The 23,409-nt window shown below is 43.6% G+C and overlaps 1 protein-coding gene across 1 annotated transcript in view; it reads left to right on the forward strand.

Annotated features, from left to right (window-relative positions):
• Ust (uronyl 2-sulfotransferase) overlaps positions 1-23,409 on the forward strand; it is a 289,547-nt gene that overhangs the window by 95,862 nt on the left and 170,276 nt on the right. The window contains exon 2 of the mRNA XM_059272763.1: positions 19,334-19,377. Coding sequence (XP_059128746.1) covers positions 19,334-19,377 — 44 coding nt within the window. The remainder of the gene's footprint in view (positions 1-19,333; positions 19,378-23,409) is intronic.

Raw genomic sequence — 23,409 nt, forward strand, 5'->3', positions numbered from 1 at the left:
CTTTTTGGATTTTCAAGACAAAGTTTCTCTGTGTAGCCCTGGCTGTCCTAGAATTGGTTCTGTAAACCAGGCTGGCCTCACCTCCCAAGGGCTGGAATTAAAGGCACATGCCACCACCACCTGGCTTTAAATATTTTTTTTTCTTTGCTTTTTAAAAAGATTTATTTATTTATTTTATGAGGATCTGTGTTTTGCCTGTATGTATGTCTCTGTGAGGGTGTCAGATTTCCTGGAACTGGAGTTACAGACAGTTGTGAGCTGTCATGTGGTTGCTGGGCATTGAACCCGGGTCCTCTGGAAGAGCAGCCAGGGCTCTTAACTGCTGAGCCATCTCTCCAGCCACTTTAAACCATTTCTTTAAACAAGGAACTTGATTAAAACCGTCTTGAAACTGGCAAACCCATTCACTGAACAGAACACAGAAATCCAACCACCAGTTCCATGACGAATTGTGAGGCTGTTCCAAGAATAGCAGCAGAGCAATCCTGGGCCTGTTTTCCTGTTACTTCCCCCACGGTGTGCTGTCTGTGTTGTCTCCCAAACACACACGCACACCAGGCTGTTTACCCCATCACCCCATTGGATTGTGCCGTTCTCTACCATAATCACCCTTCCCTTTATCACAGCAGCTGACTCACACCCATGCAATGAGACACAGCTCTGGGGGTATGTCTATTATAAATTCTATCATGCTGATCTCTTGTCTTTGCCCTGGATTTAGTCAACCAATCAATCAGTCAATCAATCAATCAATCCAGCTTGGTAAGTATGCTTAGAAGTTAGTGTGCATTTGCAGAGAAATAGAACTTAGAGCAAAGACTGCTTATATCGTGACTTGGTCCCATTCTTCTTATCTGCAATGAGGTCCAGGGAAGGGGTGTAGTAGCTTGCCTCTTGTGAATAGTGAAGACAGGACCCAGATTCTACATACTCTTAAAATGATCTCACTCCTTCCAAGATGTCCCAGATGTGTGAAGAGGAAGAAGCATCACATTTCTTTGCCTTTGTTTGTTTTTGGTCTGGCCCCAGACCTGGGTGGCTGATGGTTGAGAAACCACAGCACAGTGCTTGCTACTGTCAGTGGACGGGGATGGATGCTCACCAGGCCAGCATCCAGGACCTGGATGAGAATGGAAAAGTCTGAGTTTGGATTGATGACCACATCATGGAATGCGATTATGGATAGTAGCATTCCCTCTGGCTTCCGAGACCTGGAGAATTCTCTGTGAGAATCGGTTGGGGATGCCATGGATTCGTGGAATAATGAGTTGTTCTCATTGAGCGTTTCTGGAAATGTTATAACCAGCGGTCACAGCCAAGGGCAGGGTTGCAATTTGGGAAAATAGCATGGCTTGCACCAATGTCCTGGCTGTGAAGCATGGCTACAGCCCTTGCTCTGGTTCTTCTTATTTCACGTCACATGGTGTTCTTCCATGCTAAGCAGTGTCCAGAGGGCTAGTGTGCATTTCACCTGTGAGTTCTAAGAAGAAATTTGTACCTTTGGTTCATGTTATACATATAGTTTTATTTGAGAAAAAAAAAGAGATTTCAAAGTTCAGGTAAGTCAGTAAAAAGCTACTCCTTTATATTCAGCAATGCTTAGGTCCAGAAGTGGGCATTGATTGTGACCCCTACATTGGCTTCAAACCCTTAAAGCTTCAACTGTCGGCGTCATTGTGGTGTCCTGGTAAAGGAGGAATGGCGCACACAGTACTTCCGTGATGGTTCAGCGTCACGCGTTCAGAAATGATGGCTGTCCAGAGTTTGGCTCAAAACCCAGGCTTGCCTTCTGGTATGTAGGGCATGTTTATTATGTTAGTCATCAGACTTAGATGCTCAAAGTGATCCCTGGAGAGGAGTCATGTGAAGTCTCACTTTTGAAGTCATCCTTCACATGTGCCCTTTGGGGTGTGGGGACGTGCTCTTCATGGTGTGGAAAGCACTCTTTATAGAAATGAACCTTCATAGCTAAAAAAAAAAAAAAAAAAAAAGAAGAAAAGACAAACAAAAAACAGTGTGGTGTCAGATCCCACGGGGAGCAGACAGGTGCTTTCTGAGGTTTTTTTCTTCTTCCCCGCCCCCACAAACCATTTACTTTTTACTTAGTATTGTGGACATAAAGAAAGGGAATGCAGCGGCACCTTTCACGGGCTTGATCTATGAAACTTGACTTTTCCCCAGAGCCTGTATAGACTCACTTTCTCTCTGTTCAGATCTCTCTCTCTCTCTCTCTCTCTCTCTCTCTCTCTCTCTCTCTCTCTCTCTTTCACACACACACACACACACACACCTGTGTGTGGATACACATATAGTGTATATTTTAATATATATGCATTTGTACGTGCATACTTAGTCTCCCCTAGAGAGCTCAGAAAACCGACACATTAGCATGGCTTAGAATTCTGAAAAAATACATTTAACACCAGAAGATAAAGCATAAACACTTAAAATTGGGATGGGGCTAAAATACATTAAGTGAGAAAATGGCTTATGTGTAAACATGCCTTAAACATTTTTGGAAATATGCATAAAACATACGTGAAAACAGACAGCCTTCTTTTAGACAAATGTCTCTTCCATATATGCATACTATACTATAAATATGTTATTTATTTAACTTGTGGATGTGTATGTTCCTGGGTGTGTGGTTATATCTGCACCTAGCCAGATAACGGATACATAGAGGGTTTTAAAATCCTCTTACACCTTGTTCTAGGATAACATTGGTAATTTTACACGACATTATAATTAAAACAAAACAAAGCATATTAAAAACAAAATCTATGGACTGGGGAGATAGCTAAGAAGTACAGTGCTTGCCTAGAGTGTGTGAGCCTTTAGGTTTGAATCCCAGCACCTCAAAAGTTAGTTAATATTAATTAATTTTTAAAATTCTGCCATGGACCCCACACTTTACCTCTGCTCTGAGCTTTCTGAATCCACGCCTTTACTAACTCATGTTTGACTGGAGTCAGTAGGTGATAATGTAGGTAGCGAGTGAGGTACTGGCCCCGTGCTAAGGGAGCCAGCCTGTTCAGAGTCGGTCTGGCCTTGCTGTTCCCTAGTTCTCCCTTCCTGGGAACCCGTTCTGACCTTTGACCATCTGGACAAGCAGAAAATCACAGCTACCTGAGGGCTGAGTTTGGGAGCTGTCTTTAAAGAGTCGCCTAATGCATGATCCCTGTGGGCACACCATCCACCTTAGTTCCCTCTTCCCTTTCTCTCCACTTCGGGAAAGATCAAGGGCTCCCTACCTGCACATCCATTTCCCTGGCTTTGTGGAGCTAACATAATTTCATTCTCTATTTCTAGCTTTCATCACTGTGGTTTCATTAGCATATTCATTTTCTCATATTATTTATGGCCCTACATTATTATTTTTATAATCCCGACAAGTTATTTTTGCTCCAGTGCCTCTTTGCACTCTCATGAAATATTTTTCCTCCATTGATGAGTGGTTTCTTCAATTATTCTCTGTTGCGTGCAAGAGCATTTGCATGCATTTCTGCAATTTATCATTTTATGACCTTCAAAAGCGTGAACTAGTCCCTTTTTCCTCTCTATCTCTCCTTTTTTCCTTCCCTCCCTCCCTTCCTTCTTTCTTTCTTCTTTTCTTCCTCTTCCTCTTCCTCTTTTCCTGCTGATGCTGCTCTCTCCTTTCCCCCTCTTCCTCTTCCTCCCCCCTTCCTCCCCCTCTCCGCCTCCTCTTCATGCAGTGGCTTTACTTGATTCTGAAGTGCACAATGCCTCCAGATCAGCCGATCTTGTTCTTATTTCTTGATCTGAAGGCCTTCATTATGAAGTCATTACCTCTGCTCAACTCTAACTTCAGTGTGTGTGTGTGTGTGTGTGTGTGTGTGTGTGTGTGTGTGTAGCTGTGGAGGTCAGATGTCGACTTCGGATGCCTTCCTCTATTGCTCTCCACCTAACTTTTTGAGACAGGGTCTCTCACTGAAGCTGCAGTTTGTCATTTTGGCTAGATCGTCTGCCCGATGGATTCCTTGGATCGTTTGTGACCATCCTCCTAACACTGGAGTTACAGGCCCCTGTTGCCATGCCTGGATTTTACACGGGTTCAGGATCTGAACTCAGGTCCTCATGTGTGCTTGGCAAGCACCTTATCCTCTGAACCATCTCTCTGTTTCCCAGCCTCGGTTCTGAAACCCAATGGCCTTGTGTTCACACCGTACCGATTCCTATCACTACAGTGAAAACAGACCATGTCCTACTTAATAGCATTTGCTTGGTAGAAAGTCACTTCGGAAAAAAAAAAAAAAAAAAAAAACAACTTCATTTTGCATTAACCAGTTTTTAATTTCTGTCACTACATTTCTTAAGACAGCGCCAAATTTTGTATATATATATGCATACATTTACATGTATAAAGCTATTTCATTTGTCGTCTACTATGCCCAAGAGAGTCATGCTCATGTTAAAAAGTCTTATGATTTCAAATCTATTTTTGATATTATTCATACTTACTAAAATAAGTAAGTGTGTGTGAGTGTGACTGAAATCTAATCCCACGCAGGCTTTTAAAGGTGCCGTTGTTGCTTTGTTTAAAAGGCCGCCTGGGTGTATCTGGCTGTGACAGCTGGAAGGAGGGTCCCGAGGTCACCCCAGCCAAGTTCCAGCAGCACACAGGTCTCATCTTCCGTGTCTCCTGGGAAGCCACTTAACCCTGGCCTGTCACTCCCAGGGGGAAGATGGCTGTGCTCAAAGCCCTCTCCCAGCCAGGCCTCTCCCTGACATTACAAGATCTGCCCCCTGGTGATCAATAAGTATTTTTGGTAGATACAGATTGATTCAGTTGATGGAGACCGCTTTTTTATATATATAAAGATGCCTTTTAACAAAGGCGAAATTTACTCAGCTTGAACACGCTCAGGATTCACAAATGCAATTTCTGCATCAGTGCCCTGAAAACCGGGAAACTGATTGATGCCGTGATGCATGATTTCCTACTGTGTTGTGCCCGAGGCCTTAGCCTCAAGCCCTGGCTCTGCTTCCAACCCAGGCTCACTGTTGCTTTGCCTTAAAAATGAGGGACTCGTTGTGACTTTGAAAGTGGGTGATATGTCTAGAGAGGCGGCAGAGAATTCAAGGGAGGGGTGCATTTGGAAGGATTCCTCTTGCTGGGTAAGAAAGCCGACTTCTTTAACCCATTTTGTCAAAAGAGCAGAATTAAAATTTTGCTGGAAAAGAACCCAGTGCATTACATACTAAAGAGTATTTATGATCTGTGGTACACTTTGTCCGTAGAATAATAACACAGGTTCAGGACTACACAAATTCTGCCAGGGTTTTAAAAATCACACGCTGTGTAAGCTCAGGTATAACCTTCCGTCATAAATCCTGGGAAATGTGGAGGAGTCTATGACAAGCCATGCTGAGGCATAATGAGGGATGTGTCTTCCAGTGCTACCTGATGTTTATGCATGCGATTACTCAGAAGAGCTTTTATTTAATGCAGCCATGTTTTATAATTGGCTCCACTTTTAATATAATCATGAGAACTTTATAGTCTGTGTGCCAGGCCATTTGTTGATGGCACTGTTATGTCGATGTCCTCCGTCCTGATAAGTGACCCCTACTCTTGTGTCCATGGGAAGTCGAAGCTGAGAACCTTTAAGGTCTTGCTCAAGGTCACCTCTGGTTAAGTGACCTCCCCTGTAGACTGCTTGGCTTCAAAGCTAACATCCTTTCCTTTGTCTGTTTTTCTCTTCTTAGGCAAGGAGTTTCTGATTTCTAAGTACTCCTTTTTGCCATTTGTTTCTTAGATGTTGTGTGTACAGAGTAACCCAAAAGAAATGGATTCTTGTTTTTGTCTTCCAATATTCTAGTTCTATGAAGCACAAACTATACCCAGGTCCTATGAAAATGGTCACCACACAGAGTGAGAAATGACTATAAAGGGGCAATGTGATGAGTTTACTGAAACCCTCTTTCTTTGAATGGAGAGCTTCAGGCCTACACGTACTGTTGCTAGTTTGTTTTGTGAAGGCTGCTGTTCTGAATGGCTTCGGTAATTTCTGTTGGCTCTGTTGAAAGCCCTCTTTTCCCTTTGAAGACCTCCTGCAGAAGAAACAATGGTCTCTTCTTTGTGTTACTTGAGAGTTTATATGAAAGCTGCTCCCAGATGGGCTAGCTCTGAACCATGGCATCTGTGTTGGTCTGGCAGAACCATCAAACCCAATTTGAAATTGACATCCGCATTCAAGAGCGTCTCCAGATAGCCTGTTCACATGTATATCATTTTATTTGAAACACCCAGTAGAACAATCCTTCCCACTCATTTCCCTAAAGCACGAGAACAATTGGCAAGTTACCAACCACTTATCTCTCAAACTGATAATGGACACTGTTAGGCACAGAGAGTCATTACCAGTGGCCCCAGGCCCTGGCCCAGATACCCGTCCAGCAGGAGACAGAGCTGGAAATGAGAGCTTTTATGTTCATTTTAAAATATGTGTGGTTTGACACCAGCCTTCACAGAAGAATTGATCCATCATGCAGCAATGATTTGTCATTCCTGGGAAATGACTGAGCCACTGACGTATTTCCCCGCTACACCAGCCTTCACAGAAGAATTGATCCACCATGCAGCAATGATTTGTCATTCCCGGGAAATGACTGAGCCACTGACATATTTCCCTGCTTTTCCTCAGAAACCTCTTCCACCTAGATCTGGGCTCAGCCTTCCTCCTATTTCATGTACAAGGTGCTTATACATATGCAGATACGCTCAGAAACCACTTGGACTACTGTAGGTGGATTTCTCTGTTCCTCCAGCTAGCTCCCAGATAACCACATGAAGTCTTCTTATTAATTATGAAAGCTTGGCTGATAGCTTAGGCTTGTTTCTAACTAGCTCTTATAGCTTAAATTAACCCATTTCTATTAATTTGCTTCCTGCCTCATGGCTTTATTATCTTTACTCTGTACTGCCCATGCTGCTTTCCTGCTTCTTCTGTGTCTGGCTGGCGACTCTGCCTTCTTCTTCCCAGCGTCCTCTCTGCCTTGAAAATCCTGCTTAGTTATTGGCCACTCAGCTTTTTATTAAACCAATTCGAGTGACACATATTCACAATGTACAATAAGATTATTCCACGACAGTCTACCACTGCCCTGCCATGTGCAGAGCTCTATGTATGGGCTGGAAGTCTCACAACCCAAGTCCATGTCTGTTTTTGATACTACTCAACTCTGTGACCTCACTTCCTTCCTTGAGAAGGTGGAGCATTGTTTTACCCCGTCATCGACTCCAAGGATCTTCTGCTGAAGTGACTCATATCATCAGTGATGCCTCATGTGCATGTAAGCTCATAGCAGATGTGCCTAGAACCACTTAGATTTCCAGATGTCTCCTAAATGAGACCCTATCTCCTGACCTTGGTTTCAAGTCATGAGGACATTCTTAACAAGACTGAAGGGCTTGCCATCCCTTGCATAGGTAGACCCCCATGCCCACAGCTCAGTGCTCACACCCTGGCCAGGTTCCTCTGCTCTTTTCTTGCAGACACTACTTAGGTATGCTCTTCCATGGAGGATGTGCCTTGATGTATTCCAAGGAAGCATGTCCTCCTTGCCTCTAGTCCCTCACGGTGGCCAGATTTCTCCTGGCAGGAGGCTTTAGCACAGGCTGCCCCATCTCCATGATGTCCCTTTTTTCTAGCCTTCTCTTCTGCCTTTGCGCCCAGCTGTTCTGTCTCACACCCACCCAGGCCTTTGACTCTTTCCCCGAGGTGGCGCAATTGTAAGGCACCCATTTGTAACCATTCATTTAGAATCTGTCATCCCTTTCTACTGCAAACTTCTGTCGGCTGGATGTTTGGGTGTTCCCCGCAAGTCCGTATGCTAAAGTCCATATGCCCTTATCCACAGTGTGATAGTGTTTGGAAGTGGGGAAGGTTTGGAGTTGGTTGAACTTAGATGGGATCTTGAGGATGGGGCCCCCATCATGGGATTACTAAAGTCCATATGCTAAAGTCCATATGCCCTTATCCATGATGTGATAGTGTTTGGAAGTGGGGAAGGTTTGGGAGTTGGTTGAACTTAGATGGGATCTTGAGGATGGGGCCCCCATCATGGGATTAGTGCCCTTATAAGAAGGGGGAAAAGAGGTCAGAGCTCTCTTCCTCTGATGGTGCAGAGACCTATGCAAACCAGGCCACACTGGCATCCTGCTTATGTCCCAGCCTCCAAAGCTGTAAGAAATGTGTGTGGTCAGCAGCTAGTTTGAGCTAATTTGTTATGGTAGCCTGAACTGGGACCCAGAGGAGATCTTGCTTTTAACTTGCTGGAGGATGTAGCTACTCTTCTGCCTTTGCTTCATATCCCTATCCCCATCCTCCGTACTTCTCCAGATACTTAGCGTCTCACTCACACCTCTGCACAAGTCCTGGTGTCCCATGTGTGTGATCATTTGCTGACATTGATGCTCAGGGGTGCTGCTGCTTTTCAAAAGACATGCTAAAACTGGAACCTTCGACTTAGAGGCTGAAAACTCCCTGCAGCCATATACAAAATAGTTTGTGTACCGTCTTCAGGAATTACTTTCAGTGTTTGAATCATATCTATTTTAATTCTTTCAATGATGTAGTTTTACTTTTAGAGACAGAATTTGGTCATGTAAGAGCAGTCCTGTCATCCAGTTCAAGTCTAGAGAGTAAGCTGGGCAGTAGAGTCTGAAAATCTGGGCTATTTAGGGTAAAAAAACAACAAAAAACAAAAAACAAACAAAAAAAAAAACCATGCCATGTAGCATTTTGTGTTTGTTATTGAATGAGCACATAGGTCTATTCTTAACTTTGCTACTACACAGATGGTATGATGGCCTAATGATTTACTTTGCACAAGCTGATTTTTCTGTAATTGGAGGGGTTGGACTGTCTGGTGTTGATGTGTCCCTTCCTCTTCATAAGATATGTACACGGGTACACCCACCCATTCAGGGAGGTCACTCATCATGGCCAAGCCAGAGAGAAAGTTCTTGCTTAGAGCGATGTTTTGAGACCATCTTTCATAGACAGTAATTGATGTGTCAGTGACCTAACCTTTCAAAAGTCATGGAGTACTTAGGAAATGAAAATGTGTTTGTATCCCATTGAAGTGAGCTGGTGAGGAGAGGGGTTGTTCATATGAGAATTCATTTCATTCTCTTTGTGTGAAATAGTGATTAGGAATACAAAATATAAAATATAGGAAATGGATTAAATATTGAGGTTGTAGAAAACTACCAAATCAAAAACACTGGGCCTGGAGATGTGGCTCATGGTAAGAGTCCTTGCTATGCCACATGAGGACCTAATTTTAGGTCCCAGCACCCATGTAACCCTGTAACCTGTAACCCTGTAACAAGCCTGTAACCCTGGCGATGTAGGGGTGGAGACAGAGCCAGCCCACTCCAAATTGAGTGAAAAGTCCTTTTTTCAAGATAATAAGTTGGAAAGTGATAGAGCAGGCTACCCAATGTCCTTCTCTGGCCTCCACACAAGCATAACCTCTCATATATGTATATACACCACACACACACACACACACACACACACACACACACACACACACACTTGACATTTATAATTGAGAACAATGACTTTGTTTCAGATTTCTAATTTGAAATACTCCTGGGACCCTAGTCCAGCTTTTAGATGCTCATTCCTTCAGAATTATTAGAATTGTCATTGATAAGAAAACCTTTACTCAGATAAAAAGATAACAAAAAAAGGCCACACACAAAGCAACATTTAACAATGATGTTAATCTTCCATTGTTCTTGTAACAAATTAACACAAACTCAGTGGCTTAAAAACACAAAATTCAGCCCAGAGATAGTGGTGCACTCCTTAATCCCAGCACTCAGGAGGGAGAGGCAGGCGGATCTCTGAGTTCGAGGCCAGCCTGGTCTCCAGAGTGAGTTCCAGGACAGCCACCAAAACTACACAGAGAAACCCTGTCTTGAACTCCCTGGCCCCCATGCCCCACTACTCCCCCCCCAAAAAAAAACCTAACCAAACAAAACACCACAAAATCAGTGTTTGGAAGTTAAGTTTAATGTGGGTTTTAATGGGCTGAAATAACTGGTCAGCAGCGCCGTCCTTCATGGAGGCTCCTGAAGTTTTGTTTGTTTGTTAGTTTGTGTTCTGGCCTTTCCAAGTGTCTGGAGGCAATCCACATTCCTTGACTCTCTTTCTCTAACTCACCCTCTATTCCCAGTCACGTCTGTCAGACTCTGATCCTCTGCCTGTGTCTTACAAGAACCCTCATGATTTCAATGGACCACCCTAGTCCTCTGGGATGAACTGGGCCATCATGTCCCTGATGTGTGTGTGTGTGTGTGTGTGTGTGTGTGTGTGTGTGTGTATGTGTGTGTGTGTGTGTGTGTGTGTGTGTGTGTGTGAAGTCACATACTCTTTAATAGACTCTGAAGATTAGCACAAGGACAGTTTGGGAAGTCCTTTTTCAGCTAATCACAGCTACTGCTAAAAAAACAAAAACAAAAACAAAAACAAACAAAAAAAAGTGCATTGGTTGAAGTTACAGGTCAAGAACCAAGTAGCACTCTCTTTTCTGTTGTTGACCAGTGTAAGGTTGAAATTTCTTGTATTTGAATGAATTTCTGGTTCAAACTAACTTCTAATATCAAGTATTTCGAAGTAGCGCTGACTACCAAGAGGCTCTGCATTGGAAGGCAGCCATCTCAGATCGAGCTGGGATTACTCTATTGGCACAGTAGCTGGACGGTCCCTCTACACCCCGACTCTGTCAGTACTAGGCTGTTCTTTGAGCTCCTGGGTCAGTTCTTGAATAGCCCTTTGTCCTTGATAGGTGTCCGTGATGACGACATTGTCAGAGGTCCAAGTCTAAGCTGCTGAGTGGCTCATGTGGCTTACAGGGCACAGAGAAGACCCCACGCTGCTTAGGCTACCTCTGTCTGAAAGGGATCAGGTTGTCATACACACCAAGGCCCCAGACTGGAATCTTTTGAGTGAAGCAGAGGGTATTTGGGGTACAAAGTGGCTTTAGGTCAAGCAGTGAAGGTCAAGTCCAGGAGCAATCCAACATGTCTGAGTTCCTACTCCCTTTAAACTCCCTTTTCTGTGTTGTGAAACGGGGCTTCTAATTTCTAGTGCTGTCGTATAGGCACTGTGTGGAGTGAAGTCTGTAGAATACTTGGCCTTAGGTTTAGAAGAGCCTTGGGCTAGCCATGGCTGTCATCTCCCAAGCATGCTGATGTTTTCAGCCTGGCCTTGGTTTATTTCTCTCAGGGCAGATTCTGCCTGGTCTTCCTGCCTTCGTTCTCTCCACGTACTTCCAGACATGTGGAGTCTAGTTCTGCTAGACGAGAACTCGCCTGGCTGCTTGGTAGAAGCAGATGTGTAGGCCAACATCTGCTGTGTTTGCAGGCACATCGGAGTCCTACTGGGTGGATCAGTTGGCTGTGGTAGTAGTCTTTGGGGCAAAAAACATAATGGAAGGAAACAGGGAAACAGAAGCCTAAGAGACTAACACTCCATTCCTACCTGAGCAGGACCCTGTAATATGATTGCCACGGATTCCTGAGCTAATTTGGAAATTATATATATATATATATATATATATATATATATATATATATATATATATATATATATATATATATATGTGTGTGTGTGTGTGTGTGTGTGTGTGTGTGTATATTGAAGTTGTTATTAATAGGAATGGTACATTGACCACTTGACTGCAAAAGTAATTTCCTTCTTCAAGCTTAACCTTAACATTCCCAAATACGTATTCAGATTTAATAAAGAAATGAGTTATAAAGCAAGGTAGTGTTTGGGGGCTAGCAATAAAAGCCGAGAACATTAATTTCCTTTTCAGTTTAATTAAGAACGGAAGTCACTTTCTAAATCATAGATGGTAATAGTTTAATATGGATATTGTTTGTGAGTGCCTTAAATGTCCAGTCTTCATAGTTAGGATCAAGAAAGTGTTTTAAGGGGGCTAGAGAGATGACTTGGCGACTAAGGACATGTGTTGCTATTCTGAAGGACCCAAGTTTGGTTACCAGCATGCATGTTGGGCAGCCCATGATTGCCTGCAGCCTCAGCTCTAAGGGATCACATGCCTCTGGCTTCTGCCGGCACTTGTACTCACATAGACAGATGCGCACACATATACATAATGAACAATTTTTGAAATCTTTTTTTAATGAAAATATTTTCAGGATGTTACTTAGTAATGGGTTGAGTAAGCATGTAAGAGTGTTTTAAAGATATTTTTGTAAAAATATTTAATAATAGGGCCATTTGTTTTAATTCAGCAGAAAATTGTTTGTTTTTTTAAAGCTTAAATAGTGCTGAGCAAGCAGTTTCCCTAATTATAAGACATGCAGTGACTGGAGACACTCATTGCACAAACTCCTCATTGTAATAGTGGCTGGTGCGTGCTGACAAGGACCTCGTGGAGAAACGGAACCCATGGTCAGTGATGCAAAGTGGGGCATTAGCATATTTTTTTGGCAAGCACCAAGCTGGGGCTGCTGTGCTCTCTCGCACAGTAATTCCTTCATAAATAGCATCGTATCAGAGGCCTAGACTCCCAGGGGAGATGCAGCCGTGCGAGACTTCGTGGTCAGTAACCAGAACCCTGTGTGAAATGGCTTGTTCTGGAGAAAAGGCGAGAGGGTTTCAGTCATTTATGGTCGTGATTTTCAAAGGGCCCAGGGAAGGGAGGCTTTGAGCAGAGTGGCATGTGTTTGATCTGCAGTGACATGACGTGGAGGCGGCTTTCTGACTTCGACACTAATGCATATCAGGGCTTCTATTCGGGGAGTGGGTATTAAACGTTTTTTCTAGTCTTCGGGGACCTGTTCAGACAAAAATAGATCTGCTAATGCAAGATCCAGAGTCAAGAATAAATTATAGCCCTTGAGGTTGCGTAAGGTCATTAGCACATTCCTGAAGGTAGCTCAAATAATTGCTTTAAAAAGGGGTACCTTTTAGAAGGCCTATCAGGATGATATTAGAAAATAATGGAAAACATCGAGTAGTTCTATGAAGGTTCGTTTTTCAAGCTATAAGCTACTTCACTATCCTCAAGACTTCCTTTGTTTTTCTGAGTAATAAATGCAATTATAAAAATAAAGATAAATGATAAGATTGGGTCATGTCAGAGGAACGACCATGAGTTCCTAATTTGTGATTGCCGTGATACATTTACAGGTGCCAGGGGTGGGGCAAGGTCCGTTTAGCAGACATTGTTTTTCAGCTAACCACAACCATCCTTCCCCCCTACCCCCGAAAAAAGTGTATCATTTAACAAGTATGATTTGGAAGTTTCCAAACTAACTTTTATATCAGTTATAAGTAATGCTGACGACAAACGGATCCACACTGGTAGGCCAGTGAGTGACCCGGTAGCTTACTCTGATCCCTTAATAGAACAGTGACTCCTCATTGAGCATTTACCATGTTTCAGAAGGTATTGTGTTTTATGGACCTAATAGATTTAATTTGAAATGTATATTTACATTTAATCTATTTAATTTTCTTAACTGTGGCTTAAGGTCTTTGTGTTACAAATAGGGACATGTAGGCAGAGGTTTCCTGTCCCACAACTGCTCTCAAATAATCAATCAGAGGCTTAGTATTGATTACAAATGCTCAGCTGATAGCTCAGGCTTGTTACTACCTAACTCTTACATTTAAATTAACCCATATTTCTTATCTATGCTTTGCCACATGGCTTATGGCTTTTTACCTGCTTCCTTGGTGGCTCACTGGCATCTCCCTCCACTCAGCCCTTCTTCATGCCCTCATTCTCCTGACTTGGTTGTCCCACCTATAATTCCCACCTGGCTACCAGCCAATCAACTTTTTATGAAACCAGTCTGAGTAACGAGTCTTTACAGTGTACGAAAGGATTATGCCACAGCAATGGGCATTATCATCTCAAACAGCAATAACAACAAAGTGCTGTTTCCAAGTCACCCAACTACAGGGTGAGGCTGGGATCTGAACCAGGTTCTTTGATTCTGGAGCCTGCAGCTCTGCTTTCAATTGCGCTCTGTCACCACTCAGTTCTGTTAGTGCTATCTTACTGAAGGCGTTACAACATTTTCCTGGGGATTCCTTCCTACTTCTCCTCTAACATGAGACCAAATATTTCTACTGTGTTGGTCTCCAGTGCATGCACAGGTATGACATTTGGCTCCTCTATGCCGCTCAAGTTCCTCTTCTTCCTCTCCATCAGGTTTACAGCCTGGAAGCAGGAGATGGCTGTTTGGGCTGCCACTAAAGAGTGTCTTTGCTTTTGATTTCCCAGGGGATTTCTTCAAGGTCTCATGGATACATAAAATGTGTGTGAGGATCATATGTGAGTGTCTCCAGGACCCTGGTTGGTTAAGTTATGTCAAGTCTAGGAAACTCCAGGCAGATGACGGATGGATTTATTCACTCACCTTCTCAATGAACCTGAACACAAGAGTTCTCAGAGCTGCATACTCTTTGCAGTAGCTGTGTATTCTGAAGTACTCTTTTAAAGGGAATTTTGGAGTCTGGGAAGGGTTTAGAGTAAGCTTCAAGGTGACCTTTGCTGGTACCTTTTCAGGAAGCCTGTAGCCTGCCTCACTCTTTTTAGTTTCTTTACCACCACCACCCCCCCCACCACCACCCCCGGAGCAAATGCTACTTGAATCTGCTTGATCAGCATCCCCACAACTGGTAACTCCATGATCATGCACACTCCATCAGCATTCACCTTTGACATGATAGTTGTGTAGACATCTCTCATCACCCATGATGGAGGTGACCCCTGATTAAGACAAGCCTGGAAAGGCTATATTCCTTTTTTTTGCTTCTAGAAGATTGGATTTGGCATGAGTTATGAAATATATTTATTTGTGTTATAGCTCAGTGGTTCTCAGCCCTGGCTAGACATTAGAATTACCTAAGGAGCTTTTTAAAGATACCAACTGCCTGGGACCTGTTCCAGAATAATTAAATCCGAGTTGCAGCGCCTGGAGCCTGGCATTGCGTTTCTTCAAAGCTCTGTAAGCAAGCGGAATGTGCAGCAAGGAATGAAAGACCAGAGAAGAAGATGGACAGGCATGGAGGTAGCTCCTACCCTGCTGCTGTTATGACTAGAAATACTGTCATGATGTTTGAAATGCAATAGGTAACTTGTTCACTACAGAGATCAAAGGACAATGAACTGTTATCAAAATGCATTGCCCAGAACAGGCTCCCAGGCAACAAAGCTGTTTGGCCTTCCAGATGATTATACTCAGTGTTAACTTTCAGAGAGGTAAAAGCATATCCCAACCTACTAAACACTTATTAGGTGCCTACTCTATACAGACATTGTTCTCAGTATTTTCGTCGAATGGTGTTAGCCTCATGTGTTTTTCTTGTAAGCTACAAGTTTATTTTGTTTTACAAATGTGCATATGGAAATCTTTGAGGGTGTAGAACACTGTGATCTGAATACTTTTGGGGGGTACTCTCTGCTACAAAAGCAACGTTTCACCTGCCTGCTAGGTATATATCTGGTTTTCCATGTTCGTCATCTTGTCATATTAAGCTTCAATGGTTCTCAGATGGTTAGCCTGCCGGTTCTGCCGGTAGAGATCTGGGTGTAACAGAGCAAACAGCCAAAAGTCCAGATCCTTGGCCTCCTAGTTCCTAGACCTCACCTGAGTTTTCTAAAATAAATCGTTGCTGAGAATAGTTTAGAATTAGAGAGACCCTGATAACACGTCATGGGAGACTCTAGTGGAACATAGGAACTCTGCTGACTGTTCATGCTGTAACTCTTATGCACTTAGATGAAACATATTTGCAGATGGTTTCTTATGCTCTGTGTATAACCTTCCCGAGAGGACTCCATCACAACAGACGGCAAGAGGACGGTGGGGTTTAGAGTGTATCGGCACAGGAATGTGGTGTCAGGCAAGGGCAAGGGCACATCCTCTGTCCCAGCCCAGTCCTACTTAACCTTCCTCTCATTTTTCCCTTTCCAGAATTTAGATCCTGAGCTCTATGCCCAAAGGCACCAAGAGCTTGGGATATGCTTTTACCTCTCTGAAAGTTAACACTGAATATAATAATCATCTGCAAGGCTGAACAGTTTTGTGGCCTGGGAGCCTATTCTGTGCAATGCATTTGATAACAGTTCATTTCATTGTCCTTTGATCTCTGTAGCGAACAAGTCACCTATTGCATTTTCAGACATCCTGACAGTTTTGAAAGTCTAATATCCTAGGATAAAAAGCTCTATCAAGGAATTGCAGTCACACCTTAGGAGAGAAGCTGGCTGTGCATATCACAGAAATGCCTGTCTCCCCGTAGTTTTGCCCTAACCTCCCCTCACCCCCCAGCCCCCGATGAACCTCTATTGCCAGTGTGTGTAAGGCATTTAGTACCTCTGGGTTATGATAAACTAAACAAGGACAAATGTAATGATCTGCTAACACAATCACAGGGCCTAGGGTCAGGTGCTGGTAGTGATGAGCCCTGTTCCTTCCCGTGTGCAGAAAGCAGGGTTAACTAGAGGTGACTTACTCCTCCAGCACACTATCTGCTTTTGAAAGTCTTCTATAAATGAAGGGAGGGAGGAAAAGGAGGAGAAAGATAGGAAGATAGCAAATCTGAAGATGTGCTATATCTTCCTGAATGGGATGTATCAACACTAGTCATACTGTAAGGGTCTGGTTTCTGCTGGGTTCACTGGCTGTGTGTCTTAGGTGAGATGCTTATGTCCCTTTGTAAGGCCTTCCTAGGGAAAACGATCTCTTTAAAGTGCCTGGTAGGGACTGACTGGCTGGCTCAGCAGTTAAGTATGTTTGCTGTTCTTATAGAACCCAAATTTAGTTCCCAACACTCATGTTAGCTAGTTCAGAATTGCCCATAACTCCAGCTGTTGGGGATCCAATATCATCTTCTGGCTGCCAAGGTAACTCATACATGTGCACTCACACATATGTAGATCCACAGTCATACACACAGATACAAATAAAATAAATCTTTAGAAAGAATTGCTTCGGTCAAGGTTATTGTATCGTCTAAAGGTCAAGATAGAAACTTCCTTATTTGGCATCTAGGTCCTTCTGTAGAATCAGCAGTGTTTTCTAACTGGTGGCTAAACACAGGAGGATGCTAGGAAAACAAGAGCATGCCGACATTGCCCTAACCACTTCCTTCCAAGGTCTAGGGACATCTGTCATACTCATCAGAACTTCTGGGCTTTGTGCTACCTATCAGTAGTCTTCATGAACTTTTACTCATATGGAAACTTTTAGAATTTCAGAAACATTTCGTTATTGAAGCCAGTTTTGAGTTTTGAGCAGGATGCCTGGAGAACACGTTGAATGGAGTGTGTTGGGATTTGTTACATCATTTGGGGGAGGACACAGTCTCATGATGAGCAACTATTCTGCTTTCCTTTTTGTAGGATATTCCTGAACGGTCTGCTAGACATAGGCAACGGTGTGAGGACATATTCTGTTATTAGGTCTGACATTGCTCTTCCTATTCCTGTGTGTGCCTGGTGGGGTTTGGCACAGTAATAAGCCTCCAACAAATTGTTCATCGTGTTCACATTGAAAGGGTTCCTCCAGCCTTGTCGTGCGCACAGCAGGTATTTATGTCATGTCTGGTAGTTGAAAGTGGACCTTGCTGTCTGGTTAATATACACACATGGGCAATTAGAGTGCAGTCCCTGTGGATGTCAGGTGGATTATAAATCAGAAGACTCCAAAACAAAAGAGATAGCTGATGACTCAGGGTGGAAAAATCTGTATGCCAAACCCTACTTATTTATTGCCTTTGGAAAAATGTCCCCAGTTGAATTGTCCCTGGCTTCAACCCTGCTTCCTTTTTTATGCCAATTTTCTAAGTTATTTTTATGGTGTACTGTCAAAAGCACCTTTCATCTACTCAAAGTAGGACATTTATCATATTCCCGAGTCTATTATTTATAAGTACCTTGTGCTTCTGGTGTTTTCTGCGTTTGTCCCTGTAGCAAGCCCATCATCTTGCTCCGCTGCTGGAGATTTCCCTGGGTTCTTTCTTGAGGTCACCCGCTGGCTAGGAGCTTCCAGGTAGATGTCTCTACTGGTGATCCAGTGTCACCAGATGCTAGCAGGTGCAGTGCCCAGGCTACAAAACAGTCAAGAGGGCAAGACCCTTGGATTCTCAGATGGGCAGATGCTCAGACACACTTTAGAAACCTCAGTCTTCTGTCCTGTGTGCAGTTCGATGGCTATGTCACCATGAGCAGGTTACTGGAATCCTCTAGGTCTCTGTTTTCTCCTCTGGAAAATGGGAGCAGTTCTAATCCACCTCTGATATTTGGATCTGATAAAGCAGTGTATATAAATAAAGCACTTAGCGAAGCGTCCCAGACTTCCTTGAGTCACATGTGTGTACGTGTGTCATCTGCACAGGTGTGTATGGTTGACACTGAGATGTCTTGTTTAATGGTTTCTCCACCTTATTTTTTGGAGACAGGGTCTCTCCTTGAACCTAGATCTCTCTATTTCTGCTAGGATGGCTGGCCAGTGAGGCCCTCTAATTCGTCTGTCTCCACCATGCTAGCACCGAGGTGGAGGCTGTTGCCACATACCTGGATTTTTAAGTGGTTATGGGGATCCAAACTCAGCTTCTCATTCCTGTGCAGCTAACTCTCTCTCTCTCTCTCTCTCTCTCTCTCTCTCTCTCTCTCTCTCTCTCTCTCTCTCTCTCGTGTGCGTGCCACTGAGTCTTTGCCCAGCTCTCCTGAATCTTTTTGTTTTTTACTCATTAGGAAGCAATAACCATGTACTAGGAAAACACACCAGCAGGAGGCTATTAATCACATTCAAGCTAAGCTGGAAAGATGAAGGAAAGTTGGCAAGTTCAAGGCAAACTGGAGAAATAATGTCGAGTTCTCCAAAGTCTGGTTCTAGGCCCAACAGCACCCACATCACTTGATTCCTGGTTACAAAATCCCATGTGCAGAGCCACCGGATCTGAACTTTGGGAGTGGGCTGGACAGTCAGTGGGTTAATGAGTCCTTCAGGTAGTAGATATTCACTAAAGTTTCAGACCCAGTAATCTGAATACACTCAATAGATATTGGTTGTGTGTTTCTCCATGTAGATGTTTGTGTGCATGTCTACCCATGTGAATCCCTGCCAAAACTAACTAGATGCTTAACATCAACACAACTGGACAGTGTGGTGATGAATTATCCAGTTTCCCTTGGTATTTTTGTAGAAATATGTCTAGAATGATCTTTTTTTTTTTTTTGGTAGCTTTACACCAAATTATTTTGGGGACTAAAACTCTTACATTCAATTTTCTTTTCCCCCTAGGAAATTCCACTTACTTGGATGACCATGGACCACCTCCTAGTAAGGTAAGTTCTTTGCTTGTGGCATAATCTACTTTTCCGTTAGCAGTACTCATATGCTTATACTCTAGGAGCTCCGGGGCCTCCAGTGAACCCAGCCAGGTCCCTTCTAGCCATGAGTTATTCGCAAGCAAGCGGTAGATGGATGGTGTCAAAAGAATCTTCAACTTTAACGATGAGGAACCTGAAGAGTCTGAAGATGGCCAAAGTGACGGGGGAGGAAAAGACGTTACGTAATCTGTACCTGGGCATTGCCACCCCAGACTCACTGCAGACCTATGTCAAACTCTTCTGTATTCCTCTCTCGATTGTCCTTGTCATTGACTGCTTTGTTTTGGCCCTTGGTGTGAGGTGCAGGATGGAGCCTCCCTGTGGTGTTGAACCTTGGGACTAGTCTCATTTCTTTCAAATTCTCTCTGGCCCACTCTGGTTGGATTGCTCCAGCCCAGTCAGTGCCCTCCCATGTCAAGTCTGCTAGCTGGGCCCACATCACTCTTCCTATGAGCAGTTTCACTTAACTTTTTGGTGACAGAAGAGTTAATAAATGTAGTTTTCCTGCCACTCTCTACTTTCTTGACCTCCACGAAAGCCAAATGCAAACTCATTGAAATATGGGGATCAAACAAAACAAACAAACAAAACCCCAAGATGAAAATGACCTTGGCATGTGAGAATACATGTAATGCAATGGACTCTCCTTATTCTAAATGTAGGTCTCCCATGCTCTTTTGTCATGATTTCTTTTTCCCTTGTAAGTGATGGTAATAGCTGGCCAGCCCTTGAAAGAGGAGGTTGTAACTGACAAAATCAAAGTTAGTCACCATATGCTTGTTGGTGAAACTTTTATAGTTAGGCTGTGAAAGCCCAGTTATCCTTATACTTGGTTTCTTTTTTTTTTTTAAGATTTATTTATTTATTACGTATACGCTGTTCCACCTGCTTATATGCCTGTTGGCCAGCAGAGGGCACCAGATCTCATTACAGATGGCTGTGAGCCACCATGTGGTTGCTGGGAATTGAACTCAGGTCCTCTGGAAGAGCAGCCAGTACTCTTAACTGCTGAGCCATCTCTCCAGCCCTATACTTGGCTTCTTAATATTTGACCACTGGAGGCAGTACTTGCCAAGTACAGTTGTAATAGTGTTGAGAAGATATGGTGTTTAAACTTCCACCACAACTTCAAGCATGAACTTTGGAAATAGGTATTCCTTGTGTTCTTTTTGGTTGTTGCTGTTTTGAGAGACAGAGTTTCATATCAGTCTAAGCTGGCCTTGAACTCACTATGGAGCTGAGGATGACCTTGAATTTCCCATCTCACCTCTTGAATGCTGAGATGGCAGTCACCCACAGCCTCACTTGGTCCTATGCGATGCTTGGGATCCAACCCCAGGACCTTATGCATGCTAGGCGAGCATTCTAGCAACTGAGCTGCATCCCCAGCCCCTTGAAAAACTGTCTGAAGATGTACTTTGTACGGCACTGCGCAAATTACTTAATATTCTGAACCTCAGCTTTTCCTGGGCAGAGCCTGACTAAAATCACTGCCTAGAACATAGGATGTCCGAACAGCACTCGACACTGAAAAGTGACAGTCAGTAAATCAGCAGGGGCCTGTGCTTACTGGGCTAGCATTACGGTTATTGATGAATTGTAGAGTATGACTCATCAAAATTGAAAGGAGTCCTACTGTTTGATCCATTGTGCAGGATCAAACAGTTTTGTTTTGTTTTGTTTTTTTGGAGGGGAGGGATGCAGTGAGGGGGGAGTTGTTTGGGATGTTACAGACCCCAGAAACACAAATGGCAAGCAACAACAAGAAAACTAGTCTCCTAGAGGAGCAAAAGGATGCAGAGGAGGCTCTCAGCCAGAGGTCGAGACTTCACCTAACACATGCACTTTGTGTCCTTGTACATCCCTTGGTTCAGGGAGGCAAGTGATGGCCCCTCATTGCGTCCATTGGGCTGCACCATGCAACCCAGAGCTGGGATCTGAATTTGAACTCTTGGCTCTCACCCCAGGTTCTTCCCTTGAGGCCAGGACTCAAAGGTGTGTTAGCATCAGTTAACTGGAGCCTTCTTCAAATACGCATTGCCCTACCTAACCCCACAGTGTCTGATTCCATGATCTGGGGTAGGACCTCAGAGTCTGTGTTTCTCACAGGCTCCCAGGATGCTCACATGGTGGGTCTGGAGTCCACATTTGAGAGCAGTTTCTGTAAAGGCCAGGAGTGAAGGAAACTATTTTCTCCCACCCTAGACCTTGGCTGTTGCTGTTTTCACTGCATGACTTATTATGTAAAGGTTACTTATTAATAAAATGATGATTCACCATCATTAAGGGTTTTTTTTAAGTTTTAAGTGAAACATTTTTAACTTGGTCAACAACCTGCCCAGGAGGGAGAATAGAAGAGATGAAAAAGAACAGCACAGATCACATATAAGGATTCTTAACCTTGGTTCTTTTTTCTCTGGTCGGGGTAGGTGGTGCTTTTGTGCCTATGCCCTGGCTTGATGGCGGCAAAGGGGATAAGGAGACTCTGTTTGCGTCTCCTGGCTGGTTGGTGGGGTTTTCACTTTAAGCACAGTCTGATAAACCAGGTTTTTTTTTCCCCCCCCCTGGGCTGAGAACTCAGGCCCATTTGACTTTGAGGGGGCAGAAACCATAGTAACGAGAATATAATGATGGGTCAAAGCACTCTTGTATGTGAACGTATTTTTGTCCGCGCTTCTGACTTCTGCTGGAGTGAAACCGAACCCTAAAAGTGATGAACGCAGCCTTCCAGATATAGGTCCCTGGAGTGTCCCCTGGGGCAGAAGGCTAATTGTTTAGGTCTGCAGACCCCTGGCTCAGGTAGAGACAGGGTGGCACCCAGAGGATAAGGACTCACACATGTCTGGCCTCTGCAGTGACCCCACCTGGCAGAAGAAAGCCAAAGGGAGGCCAGACCCATAGTTTTCATATTTGCTTAGCACTCAGAAATAGCTTCTTGATGCCAAGACCAAGGGTTGTGATCTTGATAAAATAAGAGTTTTAAGCCCTGAAAATATACTGCGTTACCACAAGTTCTCTTTTATTAAAAGTTCAAGCCAACAAGTTTCACATTCCACAAGCACTAGCCATGTGGGGAATGGGGCGGGCCATCCAGAGCACACTGGGCCCACTCCTCTTTTTCTCCAGGATTTTCATGAGAGAAAAACGAATGCCTTGGATTTTTCACTTGGTTTTGAGATCTCCTTGGACCTCACAGCATACCTCAGTCTTTGAGTGAGGCCGTTATCAAAAGGCTAGTGTTTTGTTTTGTTTTGTTTTGTTTTGTTTTCGACAACCACTTTTTATTACCACTGTGTTGTGTAAGGATGGAGCCCCACTGAGAATGAACACATGCACTGCTAGCAAATGAAATGGAAAGATATTTTTGAATACAAAAACCAGGCACAAAACAGCACGTGTGGTATGACAGCCAGGTCTATGGTGAGAAGCAGGAAAGGTTTCCATTGTTTTTTTCTTCTCAGGTGGTAGATTTTTTTTTTTTTCCTTTTTCTTACACTTCCGTGTATAATTGGAGTTCATTAAAGTAACACCTGGTCATTTGAAAAGTCAGGGAAAACAATTTCTTGGGTGGGGGAAGACTGAAATTGAGCCTAAGAGGCAGCACACTGCACAGCTTGTCCCCTAGGATACTGCGTGATCCTCTCTTCATTGGGGATGTCTGTCGCGGTAGGAGCGGCAGCTGTTAGCACCGATGAGTTCTGTTGGTAGCAAGTGACTACAAGTTGTCCTATCACATGTCTGGGCTTCCCTTATATGACAGAGCAAGAGACCTGTTCGAAGCAAAGCCAGGATAATAAAATCACTACCTTTAGTTGATCTATAGCTCCTCCTGTGTGCCAAAAAAAACCCTACCAACCACTTCATACACAAAATTTACTCTCAGTTGGGGATTTAGCTCAGTGGTAGAATGCTTGCCTAGCAAGCGCAAGGCCCTGGGTTTGGTCCTCAGCTCTGAAAAAAAAAAAAAAAAAAAAAAAAAGACAAAAA

The sequence above is a fragment of the Peromyscus eremicus genome, chromosome 8b (genome assembly GCF_949786415.1).
Source record: "Peromyscus eremicus chromosome 8b, PerEre_H2_v1, whole genome shotgun sequence".
In the NCBI taxonomy this organism is placed as follows: domain Eukaryota; kingdom Metazoa; phylum Chordata; class Mammalia; order Rodentia; family Cricetidae; genus Peromyscus; species Peromyscus eremicus.